At 32.6% G+C, this 12,202-nt stretch overlaps 1 protein-coding gene across 5 annotated transcripts in view; it reads left to right on the forward strand.

Moving 5' to 3' along the window:
• Positions 1-12,202, forward strand: part of CDH18 (cadherin 18) — a 608,955-nt gene that overhangs the window by 481,751 nt on the left and 115,002 nt on the right. For all 5 annotated transcript variants that reach the window (XM_027607141.2, XM_027607140.2, XM_027607139.2 and 2 more), the window contains one exon: positions 2,884-3,051. In XM_027607141.2, the coding sequence (XP_027462942.1) occupies positions 2,884-3,051 (168 nt within the window). The remainder of the gene's footprint in view (positions 1-2,883; positions 3,052-12,202) is intronic.

Consider the following 12,202-nt stretch of genomic DNA (forward strand, 5'->3'; position numbering starts at 1 on the left):
GCTCTAAAAATGTCTATTTAGAAGGAAAAAATAAGTTACTGTGCATCAGCTGTGTTCTAAGCTACCCCACTTACAAGCATCTGGGCAATGTGATAGAAGGAGATTATTGTATACTGGGATCATATTCCTATGACAATTTGACAGAGCATTCTCCAGTTGCCTATGTGCATTTGGGGGAAGTCATAGCTAAGCACATCCACTGAACCATCTTGAAGAGAACTGTGAGTTGAAATCGGTTCTTAGATAATCATTTCTGAGAAATATGTATCAACCCTGGACATACTGTTTTCTTTCCATAAGCAAATTTGGCTAACGGGTCTCTTCTCACTTTGTGCCTGACGTAGGTATACTATAAAAGGAGGGATATAATGGCAATGGAATGAAATTACTGAAATTCATACTATAAAACAGGGCTTGTGCTGATTTCTCTTCTCTGATTCTCATAAATGAACAACATTCAAATTGTATAAATATATCTATCATTCACTTTGTAATGATTGATTTTAAAGTTATATTTTTATACTTAGCAAATAACACTTAAATGATTTCATTGTAAGACATTATCCTGGACAATAATCACAAACTTCTACACACCAGAGGCAAGTCCCATTTATAATGTATTCTTTTTAGAGCATCTTTTTTTTCAAATATTAGAAAGTATATGTTTCTTTCATAAAATATTTTCATAAATTCCTTGCTTGTTCATTTCTGCATCAATTCAACTCCTTCTTATATAATTATCATATGTGATAAAACATTGCTCCTTTCAATAAGGATGCTTGAGGCTTTTTCGTATGCATGAATTAGTTGAATCATTTATTACCATGTTATCATAATTTCTCTTGATAAGAATAATTTTCATTTTTATTTAGCTTCAGGAAAATTTTCCTGAACTCCCTCAATTAAAAATTCACAAATATTGAAAGTTGTGGGATCGATTTTCCTGGTTCCTGAGGCTCTCCTTTCAAAGTCATTACACATACAATCAATTTGGTAAAACAAAAATACTGCTCCAGTGTTCTATGTTCAAACTGATTGACTAATCCTTTCCACTTCTAAAAGACTATTTTTAACTTGAATATACAACCCTATTTTCTCTCATTATATCAATATACTGGTCTGTAAAAGTGTTTGTTAAACTCTGTAGTTGGCAGTTATTATAATTGGCATTGTCCTATGAATTGCACTACTAACTAATCAATTGTGTGTTTGGTTGAAGCCATCGGTGCCTTTCTCAAAAAGTGACATGATCTGTGGGGTGCCTGGGTGACTCAGTAGATTAAGCCTCTGACTTTGGCTCAGGACATGATCTTAAGGTCCTGGGATCAAGTCTTGTGTTGGGCTGTACACTCAGCGGGGAGTCTCCTTGTCCCTCTCCCTCTGCCCCTCCCCGTACTTGTGTTGTTCGCTCTCTCTCTCTCAAATAAATGATTTCTTTAAAAAGTGACATGACCCAAATATTTTTTAAAAAGTAAAAAAAGGTAGTTATTAAATGTTGACCTATGTATGGAGTAGCAAATATGTTTATATTATATATTTATATGCATATATAAAATAAATGTAAATACATATATGCATATATGCATATACTTATTTATAATATAGCTCATCTATATGAGGACATTTTTTTTATAACTCAGGTAATAGTCCCTGACCCTCTGGAAAATGTGTTTCAAAGTTTTTAAATTTAAGGCTCTATTGACAAAGCTATCTAATTTATATGTACCTATGTTTGATACAAATGGAGATATAACACGTAACATTTTTTATATCTTTATTGAATCCAAGTACTAGTTCATAAAAAAGTACCTTTGTCTTCTTTGGCCCTATGAAATCAAGAATGTGACTTTTACCTGGTATTTTTGGGATCAATTTCATCACTTTGTTTTGCTTAGGTACTTAGATCTAGTTCTTATTGTAGTCATTATATCCTGTTAAAAACAGTGACTTTCTTAATCTGATAAATGTTAAAATGATTCCTGTCTACAATCTTTGTTCAAGTACCCACAATTCTGCAATGTTTTCCATCATCAAACTTTGACAACCCTGTCAGGAAGCTATGTAAATTGTTCTGTAAAGAGGAAAATTAACCTCTCCTCAAATCATCTTATCTGACATTGTGAGGAGCACAACTTGTGAAATACTTAGTAATCCAGCAGAAGAGCAAGCTTGGTCTGTGCAGCTGACCTCCAAGCTACCCTAAGGAACACAAAGAAATGGGCTTCTTCTTTTTTTTTTTTTTTAATTATGTTATGTTAATCACCATACATTACATCATTAGTTTTTGATGTAGTGTTCCATGATTCATTGTTTGCGTATAACACCCAGTGCTCCATTCAGTACGTGCCCTCTTTAATACTCATCACCAGGCTAACCCATCCCCCCACCCCCACCCCTCTAGAAACTTCAGTTTGTTTCTCAGAGTCCATAGTCTCTCTTTTTTAAATTTTTATTGTTATGTTAATCACCATACATTACATCATTAGTCTTTGATGTAGTGTTCCATGATTCATTGTTTGTATATAACACCCAGTGCTCCATGCAGAACGTGCCCTCTTTAATACCCATCACCAGGCTACCCATCCTCCCCTGCCCCCCCTCTAGGACCCTCAGTTTGTTTTTCAGAGTCCATCATTTCTCATGGTTAATGGGCTTCTTAATTGCCATGAATAGAATGGTTCTGGACCTGTGGTTTTAAACAAAGGATTCGATGACATGGTTTTAGTAACATGTTTAAGGTAGTGTTTATCTCAGAAGACTGGCTTTCTCATGAAAGTATTTCATTTAAAAATGCACTTCTTAAAACAGAAAGAAAAAAGATATATCTGTGCTACTTCTCATTTAATATATAAACCATACTTTTTTTTAAAATATGTATTACAGGAGTTATTAGAACTGCCTTACATAATATGGACAGAGAAGCCAGAGAACACTATTCAGTGGTCATTCAAGCCAAAGACATGGCTGGACAAGTTGGAGGGCTTTCTGGATCTACAACAGTCAACATCACCCTGACTGATGTCAATGACAACCCCCCACGGTTTCCTCAGAGTATGTACTGGTTTCTTATGATTTACATTTATTACTCTTTATTTGCATAAAACAAAATGAAATACTTAAGTATATGATGTCATGTTACTGTTAACTTAAATGGGAATATTTTGTGTTTGTGCTATATGGTTTCCCTTCTATACATAAGAGTAAAGAAATCACTCTGCTTTTTGTCTCCTGAACCTAGTGGATAATTGCCACCGTGTTAAAAAATATGTGTTTCAGTTGGCATTACAGTTAAATATTAAAAATGATATACTGGTACTAAGTGTCACTAAGTATATCTTTCTTGCATTTGCTAAAGCAGTTATGTATTACTGAGGTATACAGGGAGATAACCAAACTACATTCTGATGCTGACATTCTACTCTTGCAAAAAAAAAAAAAAAATTGCATATGTCCTTTTGGTGATTAATATTGAAAAAAAAATCATGTTAAGCATGGATGCTCTCCACACCCACCCACCCATCCACACACACGTGTGCACATAACAAAACATCCCACCGCAAGGTGCAGCTAATACAATAAGGTGGGCTCTCAGTAGAATATGAACCTTGTGAATGGAGGGCACAAACTTTCAGGCAATTCAGGGTGAGAAAGTGTCAGTTCTGTTGAGTGTGAAGAAAAAATGGTGTTTATGACATCATCAGAATGGGAAAGAAATACATTTCAGTATTTCTAATGTGGCAGAAATTGTGAATGACACTTTATAGAATAATCTGTAATTATCATAAAAATCCTGTAGGGGTGCTATCCCTTATGTCCTTTTGACACATGATGTTTAAAAACTGCAATAAAGTAGACACCATGGTATGTCAATACGAGCTCTTCACAAGTTTGTGTAAAATGCTTTCCCCCACTATATCTCTTAATATTTCTCTTGGTACACTCCAGGCCTAGCCACTATGGTATGCTGCCTGTTCCCAAAATATAATAGTCTTACACATTCTTAATTCAACCCAGAATTTTCCATATTCACGTTTCTCTGTTTAAAAGTCTTGTTATAATTTTCTCTGAAATTTGTTGCAGAATTAAAGAGTTAATAAATTCTTGTTTTCTGTTATATGGCACTTTCATGTTATATTTATTTCCATGGGTACATATGGCTTCTACTATTATAAGTCTCTTTAAGGAAGAATGATGCGTAAATTGTCTATGTAACCTTAAGTGTTCAGATAAGAGCCCAGCCCTTGATAAATGATTGCTAGATGAATGAGTGGATGAGTTGAATTTAAATACTCTTTCAAACTACCATTGTTAAAAGACATACAAGTCAAATTCATAGTTAGGTAGCATCAATTTAAAATATTGGTTCTAGAAATGGGGCATCTGTGTGGCACAGTTTGTTGAGTATCAACTCTTCGGTCTTTAGATTGAGCCCCGCGTTGGGCTCTGCTCTCAGCGCAGACTCTGCTTTAGACTCTCTCTCCCTTTGTCCCTCCCCCACTCTCTTTCTCTAAAATAAATAAATAAATCTTTAAAATATATATATATATATTGGTTCTAGAGACAGATTATGTGACCTGATTCATTCATGTGGCCTTTGTTCTATGAAGAAAGTAGGTTTCTTATAAATCATAGATAAGTTCACATTGCATTAAACCACAAAATTCAATTTTGTAACTTTACAAATTACAGTGCATTTTTGTATTTATTTCATCACTCAGTTCACACAATGTGCATATACACATATACCGCTCTATTAATGCTATTCTTTTATAGTATAAAGACACTAAAGTTCAAAGAATTTTTTAATGAGCAATAATGCTAATTTCAATTGAACATAAACTTTATTACAGTTTACAAAGGCAACTTGTCTACCTTATTTTCAAGTAGATACTATCACTGCTATTTGAAAGATATAGATTAATATTACAGCTCTTAATAGAATGAAATTTAAGGGGTACAATACAAAGATTCAATAATGCTTGATCAGGATGCAAGTAGCATCTCTCACTCTCTACCTCCTTCTCTCCCTAAACTAATTTTTAAATTTATGAGTCCACTAAAGTTGATTTTAAAAATCAACAGAAAACTGTACTTTTGATAAATATGGAGAAATTGTTCCTAATTTTATTCTTTTGATTAATAACAGGGTTATTGTTGAAGCATCAGTTTATGGTGAAAACTGTTATTTTACCTGATGGGGGAAACAGAATAAATGTACACTCTCTGAATGAACTCAACGTATCTAGGAAGGTCTACCTTTCTTCAGTCAGGAGCAGTCTATGCAGAACGATGGCAGATGTCAACCCTGCCACACTGTGAGATGCACTTAGAGTTTTGAAACAGAGTCAGTATGCATCCAGAACCTTACACTCTGACTTGTTTAAGAGATACTTTAATCTGTACTCATACTGCATTAAACACAATGCTGCTTTCAGAATAATCAGTGTCATCTTGACAAGAGTAGCTTGTAGTAAATTATTTTTTTAAAGATTTTATTTATTTATTCATAAGAGACAGGGAGAGAGAGAGGCAGAGGGAGAAACAGGCTCCCTGCTGAGCAGGGAACCCAATGCGGGACTCAATTCCAGGACCCTGGAATCATGACCTGAGCCAAAGGCAGATGCTTAACCATCTGAGCCACCCAGGAACCCTGTAGTAAATTATTTTTAATTTATCTCTGAGCATCATAACTCATCAAATGGCTACATATATAATGGGAAACTGTAAATGCTTGGCAAAAAAAGAGATATATTATGAGGACTTATGTTCATGAAGCACCATGAAATGCACAAATCTTTATAGAATTCAACTTATGTAAAGATTATATCCAGTCATCAAATGGATCCAGTAGTTTGTTTCTCTTAAGATGTGACTTTTTTACAGGTCTCCTTCTGACTTCTTTCTCATTTCACCTGACTCAGAGAGCCATTGTTTTTAACCACTACTATGATCAACTCTAGTATAAATATCTGCACACAAATCTTTGCAAAAATATTCCTTCAAAGCATTTTTCCCCTTTTTCTTTTGTCTGTAACCTACCATGCCCCGAGGAAGTGAATCAGTTTGTTGTATCTTGTATTTAAAGGTTATTACTATATTTTTTAATTTGAAATAAATTGACTCTGAGCAAGTGTTTGAAAACTAGGGAATGAACTAGACTGTTAATTTCCTTTATGAAGACTTTCCACTAGGTAGTTGCAAACCCAGTGGCCTAGGATGAAAGGCAAATAAAGATCCAGGCTGAAGTAGGCTGCCTGTCACTGTCAGGGAGGCAGAGGGCAGAATAGAGACCGGTTGGTACATGCCTAAGAAGAGAATGGCCACTGCTCAGTTCTACATAGTGCATACATGTGGCCGGGAAAATGTTAAGCAAGGGAGACCCTTGCAAGATTCAGAGTGAAAGAACAAATCAGCCCTTCTATAGCTTGAGTATTTACTCGAAGGACATAATTGATGCCCAATTCTCCTTCACAGAAAAATCTTGGGGTGTAAAATTCCCCCATATTATTCCTTCTCTTGAAAGGAATGTATTCCACTTCGTAAGATTCTTGCAATGCCCTTTTCTGGTTTTAACTATGTATAGTTAAATTGCAGTTATCACTTAATTTATTCTTAGGTAGGTAAAAAGTCACTGACCTCCATTATTCTGTGTAAATAATATGCACATAAAAATCAATAACTTACATGAAAATTCACAAAGCAGATTTTCTGTACTCTAAATGAAAGGATCTGTATTTTTACAATTGCCTTTGAGTAAGTAAGAATGAATAACCTATTTGGGGAAAGAAAAAAAAACACACACATGTCAAATAATCACCATAAAATGGTAAGAAATTGATTACTTAACAAAACTTCCCCCAAGAACTTGAAAGAAAAATTGATGTCATCCAACAGCTTTAGCTCACTTGTGACTATGGTTGATATGATGCTGTGGAATATTTGGAGGATCAAGCCCTAAAAGTTCAATAGATGACACTATTTTCTATAATCCTAAGAGTTACAGATGTTTACCTGCATTGAGTAAATCTTAATGTTGGTGAAAAATAAAACACAACTGATGAATATATTGATGTTGTTATGATTTCATTGATAGCAAAACATTTTAGAGGAAAGACCATTATTTTCAATTTACTGTATACATTTGCATGAAAAGAAATCTAAATGGCATATAATATATTCAGCGTTAATATTTTATTTGAAACAGGAATTGAAAGAAACAAAACAAGAAAGCCTCTCCTTTGATCAATCAAAATGTGAAGTGTATGTTTTAATTACCAGCGAGTTGACATTTCTCTAGTGTACTTTAAAAATGGTATCTAGTTCATTTTTTCTTTTTCTTCAAGTCTTTATTTAAATTCCAGTTAGTTAACCTACACTGTAATATTATTTTCAGGTGTAGAATTCAGTGATTCATCACTTACACACTACACCCAGTGCTCATCACAAGTGCCCCCCTTAATGCCCATCACCCATTTAGCTCAACCCCTGCCCACCTCTCCTCTAACAACCCTTAGTTCTCTATAGTTAAGAGTCTATTCTATGGTTTGCCTTTCTCTTTTTTTTTTTCCCCTATGCTCATCTGTTTTGTTTCTCAAATTTCACATATGAGTGAAATCATATGGTATTTGTCTTTCTCTGACTTATTTTGCTTAACATAATACTCTGTACTTCCATTCACATCATCGCAAATGGCAAGATTTCCTTCTTTTTATGGCTGAGTAATATTCCATTGTGTGTGTGTGTGTGTGTGTGTGTGTGTGTATACCACTTTATCCATTCATCAGTCCATCAGTTGATGGACATTTGGGCTCTTTCCATAATTTGGGGTGCATGTGTCCCTTCAAATCTGTATTTTTGTATCCTTTGTATAAATACCTAGTAGTATAATTGCTGGATCATAGGGTAGCTCTATTTTTAACTTTTTGAGGAAGTTCCATACTGTTTTGCAAAGTGTTTGCACCAGTTTGCATTCCTACCAACAGTGTAAGAGGCTTCCCCTTTCTCTTCATCCTCACCAATATCTGTTTTTCCAGCCCGTGTTATTTTTAGCCATTGTGACAGGTGGGAGATGATATCATTTTAGTCTGGTTACAGGTATATATTTTGAAATTTGCTGAGGGTTTTTCTAAATGTCAGTAGGTATTTCATTGAGATAGTGTCCTTATGTACTTTAGGAGAAGGTAAATTCTACAGCTTCATACTTAGTTTTCTACATATGTAAATTAGTTCAAGTTTATTCATTGTGCCATTCAACTTTCTATATCCATACAGAATTTTGTTTGTGAGCTATTGAGAAATATATGTTAATGTATCCCACCATTTCACTGGATTGTTCTATTTATCCTTTTATTTTCTTTTGGTTTTGGGGTTTTTTTTTAGATATAGTTTAAAATCATGTTACTGGATGTACACAGATTTAAGGCAAGATATAGTCCTCTTGGATTGAAAATGTTTCATTGTGGAACATCTCTCTAATAATCATCTATAACTTTAAGTCCATTTTATCTGTAATATAACTATACCAGACTTTTTTTTATTTTGGATTAATGGTTAGATGGTATAATGTTTTCCATCATTTTACTTTCAAAGTATATTATTTTTATTTTTTAAAAGTTTCATATGAGCAAAAATAAGTTTCATATGAGCCACTAACCTAAGTTTCTGCTATTATTTTGTTTTACTTTAATCTGGTTTCAAAGTATCTTTTGCTTATTTTGATTTAACGTACATACAATTAATTACTGTTATATTTCTGTTCAAGTCTACCATCTTGCTATTTTTTTAAATTTTTGCCCGTTTACTTCTTTTTACATTATTTGAATTAGTAATATATTTCACTGTCTTCATTTTCTCCTTCAGTAACAATTTATTTTACTTCCTTTTTTCTTCAGTATTTGCTCTAGATATTATAATTTATTTTAGTTCATCTTAAATTATAATTTTATCATTTGAAACAAATGGAACAACTTTAAAACTGTTTAACCCCATTGCATTGATTTTTTTTTGCTATTTTGACATCTTATATATTAAACCCTACATAAAATTGTCATTATTTTTGTTGTGTTAAATAGTAAATGATAATTTTTAAGTCAATAATAATTTATCCTTTTTGGTGGTATTTCTTCTTCCCTGGATTGCTGTGTTTGTAAAGGAAATTCTAAATTTTCTTAAAATATCCCTTTCTGCTGTTCCTTTTTGTACTGGTCTACTATCAATGAATTCTTTCCTTTTTTATAACTTATAATTTTTCTTACTTTTTTCAGATGGCATTTCCACTAGGAGTAGAACTCTAATTTGGAGGATTTTTCTTATTTTAGTAATAAATTATACAACTTAATTGTCTGCTAACCACCCTCTTGTCTGTTGAAAATCAGTTATCAGTCTTATTATTGCTTTACTATAGATTAGTTTATTCTACTTTAATGGATCTTTCTTACTTAAAATATTTTTATTTGATTTTGATATTCAAGAGTTTAACTATGGTGCCCCTAAGAGGTACTTAAAAAAAAAAATCTGCTTTTCAGTCATAAGGAATTTTTAAGCTATCTTTTGTTAGTGCTAGAAAATTTTGGTCAGCATTTATTCAAATATTTCTTTTTTTTTTGTTTTATCACTTCTACTCGTTGTGCAAAAGCATGCACGCTAGCTCTTTTAGCTGTGCACCATAAATCTATTATTATTTTTTCTGTGTGTTTACTTATTTGTATCTCTTTCTTCTTAACCTGCATATTTTATTGACCTACATTTTAGTACAATAGTCTTCTTTTCCACTGTGTTTATCCTCTAATAACTTGTCTATTAAAGCTATTATGTACACACTTCAGCCCTGAGATATTTTTGTTGTATAATTTTCATTTGACTTATTAAATACATATTATTGGTATCCGCTAAAATCCTCTACTTTTTTTCCACATGTTCTTAAACATTAATCATGATCATTTCAAAACTCTTTTCTAAAATTCTAATATCAACTTCATATCTAGGTATTTTTATTGTTTTTTTTTCCTTTTTGGTTTTGGTAATTTTCCAATTAGAAGCCTGCCTTGGAATTGATTGAAGATTATGTATAAACACTTACAGAAGTCTCTGCTTATGTCATCTTCCTCCAAAGAGTTATTTTCTTGTAGATATATGGAATTTCATTTACCTATATTAGTTAGATTTTCTTAGAACCGCTTTGTTTCATTTTCCCCTTATTCCTGGGATGTAGCTCTTATTCCTAAACACAAATTTTTCTCTAGTATCAACTGAAGCATTTACTAGTTCTGATTCCTAGTGTCTCCTGGCTTCTGAAATCTCTATTAGCTCTTTTGTCTTCCTGTTTTGCTTTGTCTTGGTTTCTTGGAGTCTCCACATATGCACATGTTGTATATGTATCTGCAATTACCACAGGAATATTGCTTCCCTTTCTCCCTCTCTCTCTCTCTGTCAAATAAATAAATAAAATCTTTAAAAAAAAAAGGATCATATCTCATCCAGGCTTTTTACATTGAATCCTCTCCAGTGGTGCAGCTTCTGTAGCTACATTCCAGACACCTATCACTTTCCCGTCTTGATTGGAAGGACCAACCCACTGAACTTTAAATTGAAAGAACATGGACAATACATGAATAGTATGTCAATTTGATATCTAATATGGTTAAATTGAAAGTATAAATTCAAAAGAAAGCTGGAATTCTCAAATTAATTGTAAAGCCTAAAAGTTATTGGTCTATTGTAAATATTTTTTCATTCTGCTTTGTAGAGTCAAAGTGTGTTTATTTAATGTTATGAGATTTAGTATATAAAATAAGAATAACTGGGGGGTGGGAGGATGGGTTAGCCTGGTGATGGGTATTAAAGAGGGCACATTCTGCATGGAGCACTGGGTGTTATGCACAAACAATGAATCATGAAACACTACATCAAAAACTAATGATGTATGGTGATTAACATAACAATAAAAAATTTAAAAAAATAAAATAAAATAAGAATAATTGAAAGTTATTATATGTTTATACCATTAAACAGGGTACAAATACCTTTAGGGCATATTCTTTCATACAAGGTAATACCTATAAATAAATAAGGCTGTGGCATTCTATTAATTTTAAAATTGAGTATTTTGAAATAATTTAAGATTGTTTATTTAGTAACTTACCAGTTATGAAATGTCAATCATTTTATGATTTGTTTTTAATCTGTTTGGTTGTATGTTATGGCAAAGTTATAGATTGATTCCTTTTCTTTTGCTTACCTATTTTGTATGGATATGCATACGTATGGTAATAAGTATATATTTCTTAGAAATGATATGATTGTTACTAATTAGTCTTTACAAATCATTTTTTTAATTCTTCACAGAATGCTGAAGAAAGTAGGAATGATCTTCAATTAGAATTTATAAGTTTACAGTTTCTCAGATTTTTATGAGTCATGTTTATAAATAAAAGTGAGAGAATGCTAAAAAAAGGTGGCCCACTTTACTAGTACTTTGAAAAAAATTTCTTAAAGGATAATCAGCTTTGTAGTAATGCATGTTGACATATGGTAACAGCAAATGCGTTAGGGTAAGCAATTTTATTATTTTTATTTTTCTTTTAGGTTAAGCAATTTTAAAGATACTATTCCAGAGTACAGTGGAATTCTAATATAGGACAATTGTCCTTTTAATGTGTGGCATTGTAATGTGCATTCAGTTGGCTGTAGAATTTGTCATACTTTATTCATATAGTAAAAACATTGCAGCCAGGGCTTAACATAATGATTAATGATCAATATTTAATATGAGTATTTTAGATGCAGGAAAATCCCAGATTCCTTTTGTGTCTTTTTAAATTTGAGAGTAGCATTTCCAATGTAAACTGCATCTGCTGTGTAAAGCAATTTAAAGTAGAGATTTAGAAAGTTTCTGGTTAATCTTATATATAATGTCAGACATCCTGGATAAGTCAGATATCACAGCCTAACCACTTACATGTCAATCAGCCTTCCCCCAGAATCATCCATAAATAAATATTTATCTTATATAAGTAGTCACTTTCCCAGGTAAATACTATTAATGTAAGAAAAATATTAATTAGTCAAAATAAATATAATTATCAAATTGATTACAGCTTTTGTAGGCTGGGACCCAGGGTTAATTTTATGGAATGACTTATTTACTGATCTGGCAAAGTTACTGAAGCAAAGAAACAAGGTCTTTTAAAAGGCAATTAGAATC

The sequence above is a fragment of the Zalophus californianus genome, chromosome 5 (assembly GCF_009762305.2).
Source record: "Zalophus californianus isolate mZalCal1 chromosome 5, mZalCal1.pri.v2, whole genome shotgun sequence".
Classification (NCBI taxonomy): Eukaryota; Metazoa; Chordata; class Mammalia; order Carnivora; family Otariidae; genus Zalophus; species Zalophus californianus.